Source organism: Schistocerca americana, chromosome 5, assembly GCF_021461395.2.
Source record: "Schistocerca americana isolate TAMUIC-IGC-003095 chromosome 5, iqSchAmer2.1, whole genome shotgun sequence".
Classification (NCBI taxonomy): Eukaryota; Metazoa; Arthropoda; class Insecta; order Orthoptera; family Acrididae; genus Schistocerca; species Schistocerca americana.
The window spans coordinates 449,969,971-449,996,035 of NC_060123.1; the positions used below are offsets into that span (position 1 = coordinate 449,969,971).

The following is a 26,065-nucleotide window of genomic DNA, read 5'->3' on the forward strand; positions in this document are numbered from 1 at the left end:
AAACAATGCTACTACCTTGCAAGGAGTTTACTGATTTTACTATAAAAAATTGAGTCTCTGGTACCTCATTCTTACATCACAAACATTCAAAACCCTTACATGAAACAGAGAAAAGAAGATTTGGCATTTAATGAGGTTTTAGTTCTTACGGATTTTGTAGAAAACTGTAACTTCATTCTACAAAATGAACGGCAATCCTAACACTGGGGCCACTTGAGCTGCTCAATTCATCCAGTAATGATTTTTTTCTAAAAATGAATATTCTGCCATAAAAGAAACAATATTGTGTTTCAAATGATCTAAAGCATGATGTACTATTTGTTTATTCAGTACAAGGGGGGGGGGGGGGGGGGACACGATAGATTTCATAAAACTAAATTTTCCTGACACTGACCAAATTGAGTATTTTACAGATGGTTGCCATGCTCAGTACAAAAACTTCTGTTTTCATTATGAAGATTTTAAATTAAATGCAAGCTGGTGATTTCACGCTATGAGTCATGGTAAAACAACATGCGATGGGATCGGGGGCACAGTTAAGAGAATTGTCACCAAGAAAAACTTTTAGGGCAGTAGGCAAAGACAGCAGATATTAAACACTGAACAAATGACCAAATTTTGCAAAAATTTATTCTCAAAAATTATTTTTTCTTTTTAAAGTAAGAAGAAATTTAAACTAAAAGGACAATGCTTGAAACTAGAGTTCAAATGGGTCAAACAATACCGGATACAAGAAGTTTACATTATTTTAAGCCAGCTTCTTGCAAAGAAATTACAGCCAAACGAGTAAGTTCAGACTCAGAAATTTTTTGAAACAAAATACTTTTATGACTATCCTGACTATTAAACCTAACCTACATTCTTTGGTTGCATGCATTTATGAGCTAAACTGCTGGATAGGGATGGTTCTGGGTTTCAATGAAGAAGAAGGGGACTACGACATCATTTTTATGCACCCTCACGGACCAGCAGAAACTTTCTTTTGGCCTAAAAAAGAAGACAGATATCCTGTTCCACCAGCCCATCTTCTATGTGTAACAGCTCCTCCAGAGGTAGCATCTCAGTTCTGCACATCATAAGATTGATGCTAATTCCCGAAAGGAAATCATCAAAACATGGAACAATTTCAATGCTTTATTGTAAAAAAAAAAAAAAAAAAAAAAAAAAAAAAAAAAAAAAAAAAAAAAAACCCCTAACGGGAATTTAAATGTAATTATTGCACATACTGCTTCATATAAACTTAATATAATACTTCTATTATATATAAAAACAAAGATGAGGTGACTTACCGAACAAAAGCGCTGGCAGGTCGATAGACACACAAACAAACACAAACACACACACAAAATTCAAGCTTTCGCAACAAACTGTTGCCTCATCAGGAAAGAGGGAAGGAGAGGGGAAGACGAAAGGAAGTGGGTTTTAAGGGAGAGGGTAAGGAGTCATTCCAATCCCGGGAGCGGAAAGACTTACCTTAGGGGGAAAAAAGGACAGGTATACACTCGCACACACGCACATATCCATCCACACATACAGACACAAGCTTGTGTCTGTATGTGTGGATGGATATGTGCGTGTGTGCGAGTGTATACCTGTCCTTTTTTCCCCCTAAGGGAAGTCTTTCCGCTCCCGGGATTGGAATGACTCCTTACCCTCTCCCTTAAAACCCACTTCCTTTCGTCTTCCCCTCTCCTTCCCTCTTTCCTGATGAGGCAACAGTTTGTTGCGAAAGCTTGAATTTTGTGTGTGTGTTTGTGTTTGTTTGTGTGTCTATCGACCTGCCAGCGCTTTTGTTCGGTAAGTCACCTCATCTTTGTTTTTATATATAATTTTTCCCACGTGGAATGTTTCCTTCCATTATATTAATATAATACTTCAACTCAATAATTAATAAAATTTAAGGTCGTCAAAAACTTTTTACAGAAAGGATTTGTTTGAAAACGAATAATCACCAACTCATGTATCCAAACGTAAGGACACCTATTTTGTAAAATTCTCAATTCATGCATCTTATTTTAAAATACTGATATATAAAACTTGAGTTCATCTGGGATTTTCACAGTTGTATTCACTTCAAATATTTAATTATATATCAAACACGTATTTTATAAAGTAAATTACAAAATTTGACTTCAATTTTATAACAAATTGTTACAACTCACAACCCCTCCAATCTTTTTGCACCATTTAATGGGAAGTTTATGCTGTTTTCAAAAATATATGGTTTTATTGGGTTATTTGGATGGAGGTTTCAGCTACTCATTATTTTCTACACCTACGTCACAATTTTGAAATTAACAATATTTTGAGTTTCACAACAGTTTTTCAACATGAATGAACATTATAAATTGGAATTTTGTACATCTATCAGTTTCATTGTTTAATTTAGAAGAAAACAGTGAAAATTTCAAGGTTCTAGCTTCAAAACCAACAATTTTGCTTCCAATTCTGTAAAAGCATGCACACTTTAGCTACGTCTTAATTGCCCTCGGAAATACAATCAGTCTAAAACTTTAAATGGTGATAACTCAGAAACTAGTAGTTCGAATTGGATGAAACTTTGAATATTTTCTGGTATTTATGCATACAATTCAAATATAAGTTTTCAAAAACATCTGTGACAGGTGGGTGTAGGGCCCTGGATGACTTAGTAGGGAATGACCCTAAAACAAAATTCATGCAAAATTAGTAACTAAAATACTGACCGCAATAATGTGGGTGAAAATAGGAAGTAATGAAGAGGAACAAATTAACTAAAATCACACGGGCAGAAATTCAAAATTAAAAAAGAAGACAAAGTAAAAATGAGAGCAGACAGAAAAGTTAATTTATGATTAAAATAAAGCAGCAAAGGATTAGAAACCCAAAATTATATTTAAACCAATTAAGGAATAAAAATAGTTATTTTGATAAATATGTAGAAAATCTAGCATCCAATGGGACTCAAACCCACAACCTTCAGCATACCACCCAAAGAACTGCAGATACACAAACACAGCATTCCAAAAATTGGAATTTTCCAGGTTTCAGTTGCCTAGGAAATCACATGAAATTCCTTGTCAGTTACAAATAACTGCCAAATAATCCTAACTTTAACTATTTATGATAAAGTAAGGTTTGAAGGCTTGAGGATGAGTATCCAGTTATTGATCAGGCACCAATTTCCCTATTTTCAGAGATTTACTACATAGTAATGAGTTGACCTACAGACCTCAATTGTTTATGCCTCTAGTATGTAGGGCACTAAGCTGATATAACATATTAAAAGTAAGACACAATTTCATTTCTTATTAAAAATGTTGAAAGAGCAACATTCCTTCAGGGCCCTTGAAGGAACTGTGATTCAGAAGGAGGCATGCAGTTAATCTTAACATCTTTACATTAATGTGCTAACTGGAAAACGTGTCCTATGTACCAGTTTTCATCATGTTTCACAGCCACTTACTGTCCCACTTGCAGCTGCTCCAACAAAGTGTTTTCGCAAGCTGCCATAGCAACAATGGTACCATTTGCATCTGTTGAAAATATCTTCATTAGAACCCTACTAACAGTTTTAACAAGAAAAGCATGGTGCACTGTCCTTACTGTACTCTACCCGTGTTCCAAGAAACCTTCATATGATTTGGTCCCCCGCGAAGAAACAAAGAACATTTATAAAAGCCCTGTATTTTGTGGGGTGCCCATGTGAACAGTGCAAAACATTTTTCCAATGTAATGGAGTTCCACACTCAGAAATGAAGTTCAACTCACAGAGAACAGATTCATTTCAACATTTGCTTCACGTTCGCAGAGCACTGTCAACAGTAGCAGCTACTTCTGGTGTCACAGAGCACACAGTACATGTAAAAAGAACAGTTAAATACAGAAAGCAAAAGTGCTCAAAAGATGTTCACTTGACACTGTGAAACAAGACGGAGTGATGTTTTATGAAAACGGAAATTTTTCAAGACACTGTGCAGAAAACAAAGCTTATGCTTCCTTCATGGTAGATAAGGATCACATGCAGAAAAGACTTATTTTAATATATCTGGAAAAGTTGTACACAAAATACAGAGTGTTAAAATGTTCTTTGTTCCTTCACAGGAGATCAAATTGTATATAGGAGGAGATGGTGGTGGAGGAGGAGGAGGAGGAGGAGGAGGAGGAGGAGATTAGTGTTAAACATCCTATCGACAACAAGGTCATTAGAGACGGAGTACAAGTACAGATTAGGGAAGGATAGGAAGGAAATCGGCTGTGCCCTTTCAAAGGAACCATCCCAAATTTGTCTGAAGTGATTTAGAGAAATCATGGGAAACCTACATCAGGATGGCCGGACGTGGGTTTGAACGTTGTATGTAGGTTTCTTGGAACAGAGCAACATGATTGCACAATGCACTTCTAGTCACTGCTATTAACACATTTCTAATTAAAAGATTTTCAACAGGTGCGAATGGGGCCACTGCTGCTATAGCAGCTACCAAAAATGCGAGTGGAGCAGGAAGTGGCTTTCATACACAGTTAACCAGTACATAGGACACATTTCACAGTTATACCTTGAATTTAGAGATGTTGAAATTAACTGCATGTCGTCTTCCAGGCCCCGTAGTATAGATGCTTTTTGGGTCCCCTCCTCCAACAGTATGTAAGGTGTATGTCACATCATCATAAAGTCACAATGCATGGTACAACTTGACAATATGTGCTATGAAAAGATCGTATCTCATACATTTAAGTGAATTATTTCATTCTTTGATCAAGATGTGAAGGAAAACAATGTAATATTGAGATGGTGCACACAGCCACATCTCATCACACAAAACACTGATTTGAGTAATGAAACAGGCCAAGAGCCATTTATTTGCCAATGTATAATATTTAACTACACATTGTATTGATGTATTTTGATGATTTACAAGGAGAAATCAATCCAGCGCCACTGACGCACCTAAGAGACTATAGACTAATTTAGCACCCATGTAGAAACAGTGATATTAAAGACAGACTCTGAAGACATTTGAATATTATAAAGAACAAGTGTGCAACCCATCGTCCACTGCCGGATGATATCACACTTTTAATCTCCTGTATAATACGGACGCACCATTACATAGGTGTCATTACAAGATTTGTAATTTGTTTAAGTCTATTGAGAAATACTGTTATTTTGTTGCATGTGAGACTAGTATGTGTGAAAAACACACAGTGGTTAATGAATGGACATTTGTAAGTGATTTATACTTTTATGGACATAACAAACCACTCGGGCTCTGTCATTGTTATTGACGTAAGTGTTAGCATGTTATATGTGTTTCAAATCCAAGCTCATAACTATAATGTCAGTTACTCTAAATTTGTGTTTGCTTTAGTTGTTTGACAACCTTAATCATTTACTTTCTATGTGCCAAGTTTTTTTTTTTTCTTTTCTTTTTTTCTTCAAGGGTCCAACCCTGTCCAAAGTGTCATTGTGTGGACAGAACAGTCGAGGCCAACATTAACATACTACTTTCTCCCCCCCCCCCCCCCCCCCTGTAATATTTTTCAAACTCTTGTTGTAAACTTGCCCTTAGGTACATTTTCAGTGTGAGTGACATCCGTGAATTTCTTAGCAAACTTCACTTCTCAAATCCTACATCGCTTGCACAAAGCCTCGCTGTTCCACAACGGTACGCAGCACTTTCTAAACGGGAAAGGGAGCCACACAAGTATATGCTGCTTCCCCTTCTCAATCAGATGCTTATTAATAATAATATTTTCTTACATCAGAATATGCAAGGCAGAAGACTTTTTAAAAATACCATTTCTTTCTTTGTATTTGAATTTGTTCATGAAACTGTTCTATGCACAATTTACATCTATGTACACTGGTATGTGTGCAAAACATTGTTAATGTCTCATTACTGCTTGCATCTTTTCTTTTCTTTCACTGAAGTTGACTTTTTAACTTACAGTGTCAGAATAAGGATACATTACCATGTTTGTTCACCCAAGCTGTGTCTCAACTCTTTATGCTGAAAAGACATTTATAGTCAAATACAATATATACATTATGACAATGACTTAACTGATTTCAGCTCACCTGTTCACAGTTCTGACCTACAGGCCAACCACAAATATTTTAGGTACAATTTCCAAGGAACATACAGGGTTTTTATTTACCAGTTCCCTGTAGTTGAATGTGGAAAGTGCATGTAACTGGAATTTTCATTTTATTCTTTGCAAACAAATAAAGTGATTCAAGATATACTCTCTGCATCTAAGACTGCTATCAGATGTGTAAACATTTCAGCAAAAACTAAATTTAAGATTCAATTGTCTTCATATTTGCATATGTTTGGACTGTAATAACTATTATACCATCAAATCAATAAGACTTTTCTTGTGAACAGACAAAGAGATCTTGACATGCACATGACTGCTAGGTGTTTTTTCCTCCAATCAGAGAAGAGAGAGAGAGAGAGAGAGAGAGAGAGAGAGAGATCAAGGTTTCTGTACCTTCAGCAATGGCACCTAGAGCAAGTATTCCCGATTCTTTTATTTCCCATTCTTGATGAAATAGTGTCTCCTTCAATATAGGTACCAGAACAGGTAACAGTTCCTCTCGGAATACATTTGCCAGGACATCCAATGCTGCAGCACTGCATTTCCCTGTGAAAATAATTTTTTTTTTTTGGTCTTAGTCCTATTTGTTGGAGTGTAACTTTCATACACACAGTAATGCAACAAGCGCTACAATCTATTTTCTTCTGGTCACATTAGTGCAACAGACATACACAAAAGAGAATATGATGCATATTACTCGCACACTGTAAAGGAACAATATTTAACTTCTGATGTAATCTATTTTACTTCAAGAATTCCATAACTGATGTATAAATCTACTTTTGGTATACTAATATTTGTTTATGAAATGGAAAATATTTATTGAATACAGCATAAAAGATGGTATGTTAACGTGGTTATGAAGTATGTATCAAGCAGTAGATTTATATAAATATCAGTGTCCTGTTGATTAGAGATCGAAAATGGAGAGAGTACAAGTCTAATATTGCAGGTTGCATACTTTAAAAATCAAAGTGCCGCTGTATCATCAGTGCTAACAGGCTTCTTCATTCCCCCTGTAGTTTTATGGGTATGACAAGTCAGAGTTGAGCAGCTGCATTCACTTCACTTCATACTTGTCAACTGGTTCTCTCTTACTGAAGCATGCAGGAGTGTAAGGTTAATTATGACTTCTTGTTAGTACAGAAGATGATACACAGTCTCGCTGCAGTGAAGTAAGGTGAAATGACTGACTGTCGGGATCAGGTGGCCTAACGAAGTGGTGTCTTGAGACTGCAGAGGGTGTAATAAGAAAATAAATCATTGATGTAGTGTACGCAATCAAAAATGTGTTCCATTAGAGGAGTGATGTCCAAACTAAGTTTCAAGCTAGAGTCCAAGCTTCAGATGAAAAACACACAAATGTCGACTAATGCAAACAAAGTTGTTGTATTCTTGTTTATCCTACCTCCACCAGGCATCAAACTAAAATCGGGCATAGAGCAGCATCACCATTATATCCCTGTGACCGAAAAGTGGCTATTTCCGTGTTCTTTTGTGCAAGGCAAACTTGTGTTTATGGGCAAATTTTACTGCTTAGGCTATCATTTCTTTCTGTACATATTTTAAAGACTGTTTTACTTTTACACACACACACACACACACACACACACACACAGTCAGTGTGGATTCAAAAGTAACTGTATACTCATTGTAAGTGTACAGTATGCATCAAAATAAGAGTAAAATGTTAAATCAAGTTTTGTCCAAAATAGCTTTATTTTAGAGTTGTGCAACAGACAGGGATCATAAGTACAACATACACAACACAAAACTAATTCTTCTCAAAAAGCAGCGACATGAAGAGGCTTTTAAATTCAACAGAACTATGTACTGTATATTTATCCCAAAACATGGTCAAAGTGATGTTCATCTACATGAAGTCAGTAACATGCTCAACATATTTCCACTGTCTGAATGTTGTGGGCACCATTCATCTCATTCTGCACAGTCATTTTCAATTCGATGCTGTAGTTGTGTTACATTCCCAACTGCAACACCATACACGAGCTCCTCGAGATTGCCTAAGGCTAGAAGTCCTGGGGGTTAAGATTCGGAGATCTGGTAGGCCAAGCTACTGGTCTTGCACGATCCATCCGCTCACTGGGGAAATCACCGCCGAGATACTCTCTTACCTCCAGACTGAAGGGTGCAGGGACACAGCCATGTATGAACTATAAGCTGCTTTGTGTAGCGAGTCTAACATCATGAACTACAGCGCCTAATTGATGTTCCAAAAACTGTAGACACACTGCCAGTCAGGTGCTGATGAATAACATGTGGTATGAGTAACCGACTATTATCCCAATCAAATGTTCACAGGAAAATGATATTGATATCTTCATACTGTAGTCCTGCAAGGATTCTCATACACCAACATGGGTACGTAATAAGTGTTTCTGATACCTGTACAGTTAAAAAGGCTTTCATCCATAAACAGTAGCAGCTGAACAGTGGATCAGCACTATGGCACTCAAGGAAGAAGGCAGGAGGTGTGTGTGTGTGTGTGTGTGTGTGTGTGTGTGTGTGTGTGTGTGTGTGTGTGTGTGTGTGTGGGGGGGGGGGGGGGGGGAATTAGTGTTTAATGTCTGTTGATAACGAGGTCATTACAGACTGAGCACAAGATCAGATTAGGGAGGGATGGAGAAGGAAAGCAACCATGCTCTTTCGAAGGAACCATTCTGGCATCTGCCTTAAGTGATTTAAGAATACCACGGAAAATCTAAATCAAGATGGCAGGATATGAGCCAACCGTCGTCGTCCTGAATGTGAGTCCTGTGGGCTAACCACTGCAGTAACCCATTCCGTGGTCTGATGCTTGAGTAACCACTGACAAAAATTCTGAGGTCCAGAAGTGATATATGGGTGTCAGCCCCTGTACCTTCTGTAGGTGAAATGGGTGGAATTACTATCTCCGAAGCAGGCACATTCAGCCGACAGAGGAACCCATACTTTGGCACTCATATGGTAGTAACTTATGGTTAGACCTTCATCTTCCAATTCCAGGATGTTCTCAACAACCACCCCATCCAGCTGAAGCCAATCTAGGCATGGCGCATTACACACACCATATTACCTTAAATTCCAGTCCATAGCCGTTTAAGTCTGATGGTTTCGTACTCTTCTGTTTGGAAACAATTCCATATACCGTTGTCTAGCAGCTGCTGCATTGCATTCTGCTGCACTGTAAAGGAGGTGCATATCCGCTGTAGCACGACAGGGCGTTTTACCAAGTACTCTGCTCCACTATTAATATTCATACCAGGAGAAGGTGCATATCCATTGTAGCACAACAGGCAGTTTTATCGAATACTCTGCTACACTGTTAATATTCATACTGGGAGGAAATGCATATCCACTGTAAGGTAACAGGTCGTTCGATCAATACCCCTGCTCCACTATTAATATTCGTACTGGCAAAAGACGAGCATGTTAGCTGATAATGGTAAGTATTGTAGTAAAAAGGAGCAGATACTGTGTGCCCCAGTCTGTTTTTGCGATAGAGGGTGCGTGAGCAGTAAGAACAGCAGCAATGGTGAGTCTTCAATGGATAAGCACCATCCATTTGCTGCACATGGATATAGATACCCTTTGACACTCTGAATTGGTGATGTCATGGGTGGCTTGGAGAAGAGGGCCATCAACAATGTCAACAAGGACCCAAAACAAATGAATAACTTTTTGATGTAAAATGATGGAACTTTGATGTACGGCATATGCGTCTGTGGGACTATTTCGGGTTGTAATTAAGCGGATCTGTCTTTGTGAGAGTGGAAGAATTTAAAATACAGAAAAGTGATGTTTATTTAGTTGCTCGAAGAAATCATCATGATCTCAAATCTCAGCATCACCCTGCAAGATATCAAAGTCCAGCAGAAGAGAGTCAGTTCGTACACAGCTGTGGGACAGAGTAGCTTGACCACCAGAAAAGTTCATAAATGTAACCGTACATAATCAAGAATAATATAAAAGTGAGTGACAGATACGACACGGTGAAACATACCAAGCACAAGCAGCAGCTGAAATACGCCACTGTCTGGATTTATAACATTACCGTATGTGGAGACAAATCAGCGAAACAAAGCAGGGATACTGAGGAGATCACAATTTATTGGATAAATTTCAAAGATTTTGACATAACATCAAGAAGATTGTATTTTTTGCCCTTAGCAACTATACAACAGCAACAGTCTCCCTTTTTTATTATTATTAACCAAATTCATTCAAAAAACGTTATCTGGATGCCTGAAATTTAGTTTTCACATAGAAGAAATATATTGTGGGTATAAGAAACACTCAGCAACAAATTACGATGACGTACATACATTTGTGACACATACACCATTACAGGAGAGTTTGGGAACAAGATACCCAATGTTATTGCAGATAGCATACAATGCATCATCAATCATCACATAGTCATCGACTACAAGCAGCGTTGCGAGTTAAATGGCAGTTGCAGGAGCAGCAGCCAAAAACAACTGTGCAGACGTTGACATTGCATTGGCAACTTGCATATACCTTTCATACAGCAAAAGTTGGTGAGAAGAATAAATTACTTTTAGTATCCTATAAAATACCTGATTCATGTAATTGAATGTAGATAGTAATAGTATATTAGGAATTAAGTATATTGCTACACATCAACTACTGAACTATTGTATAGACGTCTCAGCTGTAATTTTGCATGTAAAAACAGGCAAACTGAGATGGGAAAGGTAGATATAACAACTTCAACTTAAATCTGTAGAAGAAAAGAGTATGATAGAGAATAATAATAGAAAATTAATGGATTAGAGTAAGACTGTTGGAAGCTAACAACAATAAAATTGTACAAAGTAATAAAATATTACTTGACAATATTAATAATAAGACTAAGGATATTATTATTATTATTGGACATGAATAACAGTGTTGGAGGAAATTCTTAGAACTTAATTCATGTCTAAGCTCACAGTACATGGAAGTAAATTAACAGAATTAGAATGCAAAGTTAATGTGTTAAACAGAAAATCTACTATCTGAAGTATATTCAATAGTTTCTAACGAGTTCCAGGAATATTTTTAAGATTTAAAACAAAACTAAGTTAGAACACACCGAAATTTCAAACATGAAGAAATGAGAACAGGCATCAGAACAAGATAGGATGTCAAGCTGACAATCTACCTTAACTAGTTTGGAAGAAAGGTTACAAGCATTTGTTGAACAAAAATTACAATATACAGTTGAATCAAGTAAATGTAAGACAACTTCTATGGATGACAATGTTAACCATCAACAGGAATTTCAAAAGATATGGGACATATTAGGAGAAACTCTGAAGGCAATGGTAAGTAGACAAGTAATATAGGTGTGTCTAAAGATATTTCGAGAGAGTTGCAAATTGCAAGTGGTTTAAATTTGTCAGACCAATTTCCTAAATTTAAGTCGGAGATGGAGGCTCACCTGATATACTTTTTAAGAATATTCTCACAATCATTACTTAGTAGGTGGGATAACCTCAAGAAAATTTATTTTGCATTAAGTTATTTAAACGGATATGCAGTGGCACAGGGTAAGGCCCACTTGGCAAGATTTACAAGACAGTTTGAAGCAAAAAAGTACTGCTGTTCAAGCACACAGGAAAAATTAACAGATTATTAGCTCCAAAACATTACAATAGTTCTTGGGGTACTTATAAGAGGTAAATTGAGTGCCATCTTACAACAGCTAAATATTTAGATTATCCACTACACCAATCACCTCTGATAAAGGCATTAATGGGATGGCTATAACACTATGTACAATAAGGGATATGGTATAGAGGATGGACTAACATTAACGATTTTCTCACTTCGTAGATGGATTAGATATGCTAAACACAGAAAGAAATGAGAGTTTTCGTAACAGTGAACAAAAATGATAAATCTTTCTTGAGCCATTTGCAAAGCAAAGAGAAGCTAATTAGAGGACAGTACACAACAATCTAAATAAGACAACAACCCATGACAAGAAACATGATAATTCACAAGTTTTTGTATCCCATAATACATCTAGCACAGACACTAATCCTAAGAATGGGGACATAACCAGTCCTAGTACAAATAAAATCCAGGATGAAACCAATCAGTATTCGGCCTGTACATAGAAACATTTGTTGCTTATAATCATGAAATGCTTACGACAGAATGGTTGTCAGAAGGAAATTGTACAAAAACCTATAGTAGTGGGGAAGTAGCACACAGAAACGTAGAAATTTATATCGATTCAGAAGAATTAGTGACTGTGTGTGAAAAGTATTTCCTATTTTACCAGTAATGTGTGTGTACAGTAGGAATTACTGGCACAATTGCTTAAACAAGAAACCTGAACAATTATAAATGTAGGACCATTCTTTTTTATACAGACATTACTTTTAGTGCTTAGCATAAATATGCAAATATTATTAGATGTAGAATTGCTGGATAAGTACAAAGTGACTTTGGATACTTTTATAACATCATTAAAGTGTAATTTAGATTATTATAATGTTGCATTATCTTTTAAACCAAATCCATTAGTAAGCAATGAAAACCAATTATTAACGTAGCTGCGTTTAGTGGCTAATGTCAAAACATTAGAAGAAGACAGTACAACAGCTTTACATCAACTGTCTCCTGCGAACATACACCAACTGATTTATCAACAGAACAATAAAAGGATGATTGATATCAAAATATATGTAATTGTGCGGCAGTTTTTACAGACAAATGAGGCATTATGGGTGACTACATACATAGTTTTAAGATAAAAAAGAACCATTCTTTTGCAAACCTTATCTAGCACCTTTTAAGTTTAAAAACAGTGGTACAAGGAGAAATCTGCAAAATGATAGACAACCAAGTAATAGAACACAGTGTTTACAGTAATCCATTACCAGTGGATTAGTCAGCTTCAGGCAGAGTGTGACTCATGTTGGACACACAAACATTACATAGATGCAAAGAAACTGAATCCGATTTGGTCTATAAGTATAAGAGTTATTGGCAAAGTTCAAACAAGTCAAATACTTCAGCTCAATGGATCTGATGAACTGCTACTGGTAAGTAAGATTAAATTAAGATTCTGAACAGCATACAGCATTTTTACGCAATTGGGAGTCTTATCAACTTTAAGTGTTATCTTTCGAACTAAATATTTCTATTTCAGTATTTACTGGAGCGCTTTATCAAGCTCTGGGAAGAGAACTGTTACAAGAACTTTTAATTTGGGTAGACAGTGTTTTATTAGTACACAAGACTTGAGAGGAACACTGTGCTTTATTAACAAAGTATTCACAAAAATTCTATGAAAAATGAATAACTATTAAATTAGCAAAGTAACATTTAGGTTGCGAAGATAAAATTTCTGGAACACCTAGTGTGAACCAATTGTATAAAACCAGGCTTGGACTGAATAAAAGCTATTAAGGATTATCCAAACCCACATAATGTAAAACAGTTACATTCATTTTTGGGACTAGCAGGATCCTAATATAGATATGTACACGGACAAGAAATGAATGATCTATGTTTACTTACATTACTCAAACAGAGACCCGCACTACAAACAAGAGGGAATTATTAGCTGTCATTTGGAGTACACAAAAATGTGGAACACTTATTTGGCATTCACACTTAGTAGTACACACTGATCATGAAAGCGCTTAACTTCTTAATGGAAAGCAGATGCACATGCGTTTGATAAGATGGGTATTGTTTCTTCGACGGTTAACCATAAACATAAAATGTATAAAGGGTTTTACAAATCAAGTTCCAGATGCCTTGTCAAGGTTACCTCTGGGTATGAAAGGTACAAAAAGAACTAAAGCACCTGGAGTAGCCTTTTTAATTAATTTCTTACGTTTAAGCTATACAAAGAATAAAGAAAAAAACTTAGGGCAGATAAGACAAGGATTAGGGGAGGATGACTATTTTAAAAGTAAACTTCAACACTGTGAATCAGAATCATTATTATCATTAGAACAACACCTATGGCACTTGTGAATAAAATGTTATTCTGGAGAACAAATGCACACATGCAATATCGGAAGCTATCCACTCAGATCCAGTTACTATGGTTCACACTTAAAGGCTTTGGTCACTTTGGTACATGTAAACGTGGAAAACATATGAAAAAGTTTTTCTGGAGATGCCAAAATTGTCAAAAAGCTGAGGAGGATAACAGTAGCATAATTACACAATTTATCCTATTTTACTGAAGAGTTCACATGACTTAAAAATGGCATCAGATTTTTACAGCCCTTCAGAGATGGTTGGGGGAGGTGTAAAATATTTACATTATTTTACGATGTTGGTCAAAATGTATCACACTATATTCGATTAAGCATACAAATACAGGTACAGTGATTAACTGTACGAGTAATTACTTTGCGGATGTTGGGAAAATGAAAAGACTTAACTGACAATGGTACACAATTTACAAGTAAAAATTTTAAGGAGTTCTTAAGCTTGGTACGACGTACATACTATATCAAAGCATAGCCCAAAACCGAACCCATATGAATGTATTATGAAGGAAATTTGAAGGTTGTACAGGAAATGTTGCCCTACCAAACATACCACTTGGGCACAAATGATACCGGCATTTCACGTTATATGTAATGAGTTACCACATCTATCTACAGGTTTATACCCAGTGGAAGTAATGAAGCATAAATTTATTGGTAAGTCCTTGCTTAAATTATTTAAATGACTAAACAACAATACGATACGAAGAGATAAGAAGAGAAAATTTAGGAGATGTAGTAAGGAATCAGTTACAGCAAACAGCTGAAAAACCATTCGCAAAATATATTGAGAAGAGGAGTTTGTGGCACAGCTTGACTAGAAGAAGGGATCAGTTGGTAGGACATGTTTTGAGCCATCAAGGGATCACCAATTTAGTACTGGAGGGCAGCGTGGAGGGTAAAAATCGTAGAGGGAGACCAAGAGATGAATACACTAAACAGATTCAGAAGGATGTAGGTTGCAGTAGGTACTGGGAAATGATGAAGCTTGCACAGGATAGAGTAGCACGGAGAGCTGCATCAAACCAGTCTCAGGACTGAAGACAACAACAACACAACAACAATGAGAATGCTGAAATTTAATACAGATGACCAAGTATTAGTCAAAGAAGTACACCACAGTTCTAATGTACAGAAGGAAACAATTTTTTTCCTTATTACAGTGACCCACATAAAAACGAAGTATACCTCATACAAAAACTGTTTTCTTGGTTGATCCAATAACAGTCAAGAAAAAGCACTATACAGCATAGATATGCTGAAGATTTATAAACCACTACTTTGTTAAAAGTAAAGTAAAGTAAAGTCAGCAAAATCTGATTTATTTCTGATATGCAATATTATAAACAAACCATAAAACAAAATGAACTGTTAATAGTCATCTGTTAAATGCATATAAGATATAATATCATTGATGTCAAGCTACATCGTCATTAAAAAATCAGAGATATAGTTAATATAATGATTAGTTGCCATATCTTTAGACGATAGTTACCACATGAATCAAATAAATTGAAGACTAATTACAAGAAAGACGTTTTTTGGAAGAAAATTTATGCATATGGTGGAAAAAACTTGGACATTAGACCCAACTTGAGACAAGAACAATTTACACTTGACAAATTACGGTTTACTTTTTGTGTTGGATCACTCACTCCAGGTAAACAATAGGGGTTTGTTGTAGTCAAGTTTCGGAGCCTGTATGGTGAAGCCGAAACAAGTTGTTCTGTTGGGCATGTTAACACTCTTCATCTTCAGGCATTTCGATGAAGAATTAAGAACTTAAGCAGGTGGGGGTCTTTCCTTTTTTTTTGGGGTGGGTGGGGTGGGGAATCTGTCTCTGGGTTCTGTCATCTTTTCTTCTTCAACTTCAACAAATCCATTTTGTTCCTTTACTTTTTTCTCCTTTAGGAGGTCCGGGTTTATTTTTGTCTTTCCATAAGCAATGGCCCCACTGTGGAACCTTTGTCATGTATGTTTACTTTGACCCTGTTTTCACAATATTGCTCTACTCTTGTGTGGCATAAGATGTTGAGAACTACAGCAAGTAATTTAAGTGAAAACAGATTTAGGCATATCAAAGCTTTTCAGGAGAACAGGCAGGCACAAAGCAGAATATGCATGGATGCTGACATGCCAAACACACAATACTGTATAACAGTTATGAGTACCTGAATTTGCTTTGAATAAAAGTAGGTAACTAGAGTAAATGGATTGTAACATATGAAACTACAAAGAGTGTAGGTCGATATCTGAAGGAATCTCTTCTAACTGATATAAGGGAGGAAAAACAGGAGAAAAGATAACAAGGTGCTCTACTATTGCTTTAAAATAAAAAAGTAAGAAAACGTGTGTTAAGAGAATGTACAAATAACAAGGCAGGCAGAAAGATCCATGAAAAGAGACTGATCTAGGCTGTGGGTCAGGTACATTTGGGAAAAAAACGGCCTGTACGATACATCAGTAGGGAATTTGTATGAAGCACTTTCACATGATTGAAAGTAAGGTTGCACAGTGTCTACCCACAGAAGGGGGTCAGCAATTATGCAATGTCACCTTTTAAAGGATTGGAGTGACAACTGATCATGCCAAAGAACAGGTTGCCCAGCTAGTTAGGCTAGATAATTTTCCTAATTACAGGGCATGGGGACCTTTTACATCTGCATGTATATTAACACACAAATATTTGAAATTTGGATGTGCACTTGGAACTAAAGGAGGTACACTCAATTTAGGATTCCTCTGAAACAGGAAATAGTAATGAAAGTATGTATAAGAGAATATAAAACCAAGTCTTAAGAATCAGTTAAGTTAAAGAAAATCTATCTCTTAAATGAGATAAAGTACTAAGAGAGCAAATTTTACCCATCTACTGAGAGAAGTTAAGCAATTTCAAAGAAACAAGTGTAAACGCATTGCACAAGTAAAACAGTCATGACATGGTGCAAGGCTTAAATATGCCATGATACTTATAATGATCAATCAAACAATGGAAAATCCAGGATGGAATAACAACTATATTACCACACAGCAGATACTTGTTTGAAGATCTTTTTATTTTGTCTATCTGTGGCTCAGCATTTCTGCTTTATAGTGAGCTATCCTTTTCATAATACTGTCATCATAATGAACAATGTATGTTTTTTCTAAATATTTTTTTAAAGTATGATGAATTATGGAGTAAGAATCAGTAATGGGATTATAAATGAAATACATCTAGAGTAAACAAAATAGATAAATATGAATAGGTAATTTGGCATGATATTTTGAGTGCAGGGATATTTAGTGTAATGAGGCTTTTCATCAAAAACCCTGCTCACTATCAATATTCGTACCTGCTCAAGATTATTGTGGTAGATGATAAAGTAGTTTAGGAAAAAGCAATATATACTGTGTTCCAATCTGTGTTTGTACAGAGGGTGAGTAAACAGTTAAGAAAAAGAGCAGCGGCAAGTCATCAGGAGATAAGCACCACTCACTCGCTGCACAGGGATATAGATATGCTTTGACAGTGAGTTGGTGGTGTCGTGGATGGGTTGGAGAAGAGGATCACCAAAATTGTGTTGCAGATTTAGGCTATTTCAAGCTGTAATTAAGGGGCTCTGCCATTGCAATAGAAGAAGAATTAGTTCAAAGTTTATTTCATAGCTTGAAATAGTAGTCATGATCTCATTTCAGCATCATCCTGCAACAGATCAAAGTCCAGAAGAAAAAGTTCATATTATCTACGAACATCTATACTCTGCACACCACCTTTAACTACATGGCAGAGGGTACATCTCATTGTATTAATTTTTGGGTGTCTTCTCATTCCATTCACTTATGGAGTGCAGGAAGAACGATTGATTGAAAGCCTCGTGTGTGTGTGTGTGTGTGTGTGTGTGTGTGCGCGCGCGCTGTAATTATTCTAATCTTATCCTCATAATCCCTGTGAGAGAGATACATTGGGGACTGCAATATATTCTTGGAGTAATCATTTAAAGGTGGTTCTTGAAACTTTGGTAATAGACTTTCTCAGGATAGTTCACACCTATTTATGGGAGTCTTCCAGTTCAGTTCAACATCCCTGTGACACACTCCCATGGATTAAACAAGCCTGTGGACCAATCATGCTGCCCTTCTCTGTATATGTTCACTATCCCCTGCTAGTCTATGGTATGGGCCCCACACACTAGAGCAATATTCTAGAACCAGTTGCACAAATTATTTGCAAGTAATTTCCTTTGCAGACTGACTGCACTTCTCCAGTATTTTACCAGTGAACCAAAGTTTACCACCTACATTACCAATGACTGAGCCTATGTGATCATTCCATTTCACATTCTTACGAAGTGTTACACCCAGGTATTTGTACGACTTAGCTGATTGCAACAGTGCCTCTCATTGGTATTATAGTCTTAGGATACTACATTTTTTTGTTTTTCTGAAGTGCACAATTTTACACTTATGAACATTTAAAGCAAGTTGCCAATCTTTTTACCACTTTCAAATCTTTTCAAGATCTGACTGAATATTTATGCAGTTTCTTTCAGACAGTACTTCATTACAGACAACTGCATCATCTACAAAAATTGTGAGATTACTGCTCATATTGTCTGCAAGGTCATTAATATGCAACATGAACAGCAAGGACCCCAACACTTTTCCCTGGGGAATACCTGAATTTACTTCTACAGCTGACGATGGTTCTCTGTCCAAGATAACATGCTTGTTCCTCCCTACTAAAAGGTCCTCAATCCAGTCACAAATTTCAATTGATACCCCATATGATCATACTTTTGACAATAAGCGTAGGTGTGACACCTAGTCAAATGTTTTTCGGAAATTACCAAATACTGCATCTACCTGACCACCTTGATATGGTGGTGGGACAGGACAGCTGGATCACAAGAATAATTCATAATGATGACTGTATATGATCAAGAATAACACAAAGGTGAGCAATATATCCAATACAGTAAACTGTAGGAAGCGCAAGAAGTCTGTCACTATTTGGTTTCATAACATTATATTATACAACCAACCATCCCCTCCCCCCCCCCCCCAAATACCAAATATTCACTGAATAAACCATCATCCATCATACTGCATCGAATTACTGTAGTCTATGAACTACTGACAACTGACTACAAATGTAGGTAGAACGGTGCCATGAAATACAACGGACCCCACCGAAAGCAAGTAAGCTAAGGCATTTCATGCCAGAATCAACTGAGCAGTGTAAGGGGGCGGTCTACAAAGTAACATTAGTTGTTATGCAGTTAACACAACGTACCAAAACCCTGTCTGGCTCATGATGTAATGCCTTCTATAAATTACATTATGCACTGTAACTTTGAATAAAACAATTTCAGACAAAACTAAAACACTTTACTCTTATTCGGATACATCATACATACATTTCATTACATCCGTTAAGTGTGTACAGTTACTTTTGAATCACCCAGTATAAATATACACCTAAATCAAAGTACGTATCGCTTCTCTTTTCCGAGCGACTAGAGTCCACTTTTATTCGACGACATGCAAGTGACACATGGGCAATGGCGGAGACTAACGAGTTGGGTCTATGAGCAAAAGGTGACTGCAAATTTGGAGATGATGTCATTGGATTCGCTGTTGAGTTTACAGAGCTCATTTCTAGTCTTTAGTGTTGAACTTTCAAAAAAAAAAAAAACAACCCCACAACTTTTCAGGTAAATTCCACGACGGAATAATTACTGTATTTTACAGACTGTAAGATGCTACAGACTAAGACACATCTTAATTTTTAAGCAAAGCCAGACTAAAACAATTCTTAGTTTATAAAACTGAACTGACATTTAAAATCCCTGAAAATTGTCATCTGAACTTTCTTCCTCTTTGTTGTCACTGTTGTCATCTACAAACAAAAGACGGTCTTCACTGCCACCGAGAGAGTTACTTCTGCTGCACTTTTCGAAAGATTTCACAATGTCTTCTCTCACTCTAGGCCACTTTTTTATCCACTGACACACTTGTTTGATTGTTGCTTTCATCCATCACCATTTTGTGACATTCCTCTCTCATATACACATTAAATGGTTTATTTATTGAGACATCAAGAGGTTGCAATTGTGAAGTAATTCCTCCCACAATAACAGCAAGTTCTGTATTTCCCTGTCTCAATTTTTCTTTCACAGAATTTTTCAAATGACTACTAAACTGACCTAGTACAAGAAGAGAATTCTTCTTCAATGAAGCACTCTGTTAATCCATAACTTCATACCAGCCTCGTCCATCCAACCCTCGTCAGGTACATGAATACCACCTGGTGGTATTTCAGAAGGTTTTGGCATTGTTATGTACTGGAAAATGATCACTGGATTAAATTTAGTACCATCAGTGCAACAAGAAAGGACAACAGTGTAGTGCATTTTTCCACGTCCCCTTGCTTTTATAGTTACTGTTTTCGCACCTTTCATGGTAACGGTCCTGTTACTCAGTGCATCAAATGTCAGAGGAATTTTGTCAACATTTGCTTTTAGGCTTAGTTTGAGAATGGTTCTTTCGATGTTGAATAATAAAGTGGTGGAAAGATAATACTTTCTCTTCACACTCTTATGGCATTTTCTGATATATTTTGGTTTTGATTTACATGCTAAGTCAATGACACTTCATAAACCTGTAGCACCAACCAACTCCACCCTTAAAGCCTGTTAAATTCCACTGTAGCATTTGCTTATGAGCATTTATTTGAATCATTTTTGTATTAACTCCAATGCCATTTCGACGGTGTCGCTGAATCCATTTCAATATGCCATCTAGTTTTGGGCATTTTGCATTCAGTCCTCTATTGGCACAATCAATCTTCCTGATTTTTTATCACGAATGGTTTTTTGTTGGTGGAGGGTCGAAATGCTGCTCGGCTGCTCTGTTTCCATGTTATTCTGCATATGCTATTACTTTCAATTTATAGCCGGCATCATATGAATACCTTTTTTTTCCATTATGAGACTAGCTACAAACAAACATTTTTTTACTGTTACTGATAACACAAATCACTTTCAATTCAAGTTCACTGACACCATAGACTGCATTGATGCATCATAAGCTAGACAGTGTTCTGGGTTTGTGATGGAGGGGAGGTAGGGAGACAGTGTTAGGAGGCTTGTGAATCCCTACAACTCATGTTCTTTGCATCGGTGGACTGCTGCTGCCAGTTAAATCCATGTTACCAGATACAGGTATCACACGGTACTGAATATACGGCCACTTTTAAAGTGGTGGGAATTTTAAACCAAACACTGGACATTTTTATATAATTTCAAGTATAAGATGCACCTGAATTTTGGAGACAAATTTTCAAAAAAAGAAGTGTATCATAGTCTGTAAAATATGATATATAGAGACACTACTAGTTAGAGCTGATGTAATTGTTAGCTGTGATGCTGATACCTGAGCAGAGTGATAATTCTGTTCTGTATCCTTGCCATTTGCCACAAAACTCAACACACAACAAGCATCCTCGTACATGTAAGACTGGAGAAGGGGTTTCTTTGTCAGGCATAACTCAATGACAACAATAAGCAGCTGAGAGTCATCTTCACCAAGATAAACGTGATCAAACCTCTTCCAAGAACCACGTTGAGTTCTACTCTGGAAGCCGAGCAGTATGATCGTAAGATGCGAATGAATACATGGTATACATTTACTCACATTCATAAAAGGTGCTAAATTCTGAACATTTACAACCGATACTTATTAGTGGTGACGGCTTTGCACTGCTTCCTTGGAGTCTCTGAACATGCACATCTGCAGACATTTGACAATGGGAAAGGATATTCCAGAACCAGCGAGGACAGACAGATTTCCTATTACAACTGTAATTTTGACCCTTCCGACCCCTACCCACATCTTCAGATGAAAATTATCTGTAGGTCTGTCTGAAACTATCAAAAATATACACTGTGCAGATCCAGATGGTTAATTTGTTCAGTAAATTCATTTTCACATTATTAATATAAAATTTCAAAAAATTTCAAACAATGGAAAGTCCCGGATGGAATAACAACAATATTATGAAAAGGATAGATTGGTACTCCTCATGTAGAGGAGATGTTGAGTCGCAAACAGGCACAATGAAAAGACTAGTCTTTTCATTGTACCTGTCTAAAATTCAATATAAAATTCTAGTAAAACAAAAAGAACACAAAGTCATGTCATTTCCTAACTGGACATAGTACATACCATATGTATAAGGAGTTGGAATAGATCAGCTTGCAGTTTTATACCCCTGGGGGTACCATAAACTATTTACTTCCAAAACAAAATATTATGTGAAGTATAGACTACTATTCAGCATACAGAGGAGATGAGTCACAGACAGGAACAACAAAAAGACTGCTGTACATGTGAGCTGTCCACTAACACGCACGCATGCACGCACACACACAGTGGTCATCTGTGTGCGAGTTGTGCTTGTGTGAATGTGTGTTTTCTCTGTTAGAAGAAAGCCTTTAGGCTGAAAGCTCACATGTAAATATGTAAATCAGTCTTTCTGGTGTTCCTGTCTGCGAATCAATGTCTCCTCGTTATGGTGAGTAGTAATCTATCCTTTTCATAATACTGTTACATTGGTCTGGCTTTTCATTGTTTGATTTCACTTCCACATGAGTTGAACTGAATATATTAAAGAACACAATGAGAATAGTAAAAACTGAAAATTTCTAAATTGTTTCATGTTGTGATACTAACGCAGATTCCAATCAGACAATGAGCTATCATCATCCATTGCATCGTCGTCGTCACCAGCACCTTCATCTTCCCCATTCTCATCAGAGTGTTTCACAGTGTGTGTTCGTGACTTGTGAAACCTTGGTCTAATATCTTCCTCTCGATCTGGTACAGCTTCATCTTCTTCTACATCACCTTTCAGCAAAATGATGTCAATATCCGAATACTTCATCCCACGAACGAGAACTGGCACAAGCCTTGTCAAGTGTGGGGACAGTGCTTCCTTACATACTGGCTGCTCTGCAAGGGACAGCCAGAATTCACATGCTTCAAGAGCCACCCCTTCATCTGGGTCCTGGGTCCGCAACAGCATGTACTGCAACATATCATCATCATGACAATGTATGTAAATGAATGGAAACAACAAGAAAAATACATCACCATCAATTTTAATTTATCTTCAATTTAGCATAGTGGAAGACTCCACTGTTTTCCTTAACTTTTGCTGTACTTATATTCTCCTCAAAGGCTAGGAATGCTATAACAAAAACATTCAGTCTTGTGCAAATAACAAAAATCTATCCAGAACATGACGAACATAATAAACAGAGCAGAAAGAACAACTGAGTCGCTTTGTTCCAAAATGTCCTTTATTCAATCAGCATAAACTTCGGTAATTAGTAAAAAATGTATTTAACAATTTCTGTTGTATAAACTTGAAATTTTTTCTGCGTGTTTCTTAGTTATCTATTTTTGTTATTAAGAAACATCTTAAAAATAACATATTTCAAAATTTTGTCATAAATAAAAAACCTCTTGGATAATGGACGTTTTGGAACCAAAATATGGAGAAGAGACATTTTGAAAATAAAAACTTTAAATAAGAGACGGTTTGAAAAAAGGAAATAGGGGAAAATGTTTAAACAGTGTTTTATCAGTAAATGTATATAATTTAATTTTTATGGAAACAATATCTGTAGGTATTTTTAAAACCGAAATAATTTCTGGTTAAGTTAGGGAAACAGAAACATACCTTTACCAGAAATTTATTAAAAAATAACATTACATTAAACCAACACAATTGCAGAAAACAATTTTAAAAGTTTCATAAGGGTAGTCATTTACTTATTTAAATCTGAATTTGTCCTATTAACCTATTAACTGCTGGGAAGCAATTAGAAGCCATTTTCATCATCCATGTGTCCACCGGCATTTTCATCATCAGATTGTTCTTCAGGTCTATTCTGTACTGGATTGGATCTAATTTTTTTTTTTTTAAGAAGGCCAGGTCTTCATTTTGAGCCCAGTTTCCCCCCAAAGTGAAAAGTCAGAAGCTTGTTGACATCTTTCACTTTCAGCTCTTTTACCATTACTCGAGGTAGTACTAATGATAGTTGAAAGTTTTCAACTTTAAATCCAGGTTTGAGTACTTTTTATGCCTTTTGAGATTGGTGTTATACCAACGTTCACCTGCAACAAGTACTTCACAGGTTAGCACATTGTTTAGTGTTATAATAAATATTTTAGCAGTTGAAAATTTGAAGTGTCAATTTAAGGGCTTCTTTTGGCAATTTTCGCGTACCTTCTTCCAGTCAAAAATATTACAGCTCTCGGTCATACTGAAAACAGTTCCACAGTCCATAGAGATTTCAATGTATTTCTCAGGCGTAATAATACTGTCAATTTTGAATTTCCTTCTCAATTCTGACAAATACGCAATCAGGTGGCACATACAAATTATCTGGTACAGGGAATACTAAAACAATGTCTTTAATATTTGGCAGTGCTTCATTTACCAACCAGTATTGAAGTATAATCATCATTAAACCGTTCCAGTTTTGTCCTCCACAACCATCTGCAAAGAGCCTTCCAAGCAACTATTTCTTAGCCTATGAAAAATTGCCGATTCAATTTCATTCAAACCTTTTTTGAAGTCCGATTCAGTCCAGTGATATACAAAAACATGGTTTTTTGTTTGCTTATCTTCAGATGTACCTTGGCAGATAGTGAAGTTAAATAAATAGAACTGTCGATTATAGTAAGCTGCCTGGTCAGGGATTTTGAGAAAAACCAAATTCTTTTGGCAGTCAACAGATAGGGTGATTTCATTTTCAGTATATTAAAGAATGCTTCTGCCCTCTTTTTGTGGAGACTGAAATCAATTTCAACCGATTTGTCCCTGCTAAAAACTGGATGCATTTGGAGCACTTGGTCACAGCAGGAGGGCCAAAGCTCAAGTTATAATTTTTGACAAATATTTCATAAAAATATAGATACGGAAATTTAAGAGCACTTTCTACTCTTGAATTGTATGCCTTGTGAAACAAACATATTGAAAGGTGGCTCAAAAAATACTGTCTTATTATTCTGGTGTTTCTGCAATAATGTTTTTCAAGTGGACAGAGGCTCTCTATGAATGAATTAACAGAATGACTTTTAGCCTCAAACAGCTTAGACTTATGGCCTCCTCCTCTATTCTCTACAGCTAGATTTATGGAGTGGAAATGTGTCTTACAAACTCGTTGAGCTCTTTTCTCACTAACAGCAAGTACGCCACAAAAGGATACCCGAACCAAAGAAATGTTTCCAGATTTGGTATGTGGGATTAGATAGAAAAGCCAATTTTTCAGCGATTTGTTTCTGTTCATCTTCATTAGTTCTCCAATTATGTGTTTCACTCACAGTATATTTAAGTATATAGTTATCCTGATCAATTTTATTCTTCGAAGAATAAAAGCCTCCATGAAACTTATGAACATCTTGCACTGTATGCTGATTACACTTAAAAACTTGATCAGAGTGAAGGCACTGTGGTAGGCTTGGCAAAGTCTTTGATGTGTAGAGCTTCCACTTTTTCCATTTATTTAGATCCTTTATACATTTCCTTCGTTTTGTTCTTCTGGCATGGAGTTAACTTTGGTCCCTCCATAACCTATTGTTCAGTAATTTGAAGTTGTAGTTCCTCCATTGGTTAACCACAAAGTTTATCAACTTTTAGGCCTGTAACACTGCCTGTATAGTACACTTTTAAAACAAGAAGCTCACTTTAAATGCAGAAGAATACTTAAAAACAGCCTAATTTCAGTTACTGGTAAGAATTTTGACAATAAAAACTAGCAAAAACGCCATGGTGAAAAAAAAACAACACCAACTTCACAATAAACAAAACCTATTGTCAACAGTAAACAAAACTTAGCTTCAGCTGACTGTCAGTTCTACCACAACACATTTCACTGGAAAAATACGCTACATGATAATTTTAA

The 26,065-nt window shown here is 36.4% G+C and overlaps 1 protein-coding gene across 1 annotated transcript in view; it reads right to left on the minus strand.

Moving 5' to 3' along the window:
• Window positions 1–26,065, minus strand: part of LOC124615274 (transportin-1) — a 144,034-nt gene that overhangs the window by 51,504 nt on the left and 66,465 nt on the right. The window contains exons 8-9 of the mRNA XM_047143028.1: window positions 22,824–23,178; window positions 6,475–6,627 (exon numbers count right to left, since the gene is read on the minus strand). Of these exons, the coding sequence (XP_046998984.1) occupies window positions 6,475–6,627; window positions 22,824–23,178 (508 nt within the window). The remainder of the gene's footprint in view (window positions 1–6,474; window positions 6,628–22,823; window positions 23,179–26,065) is intronic.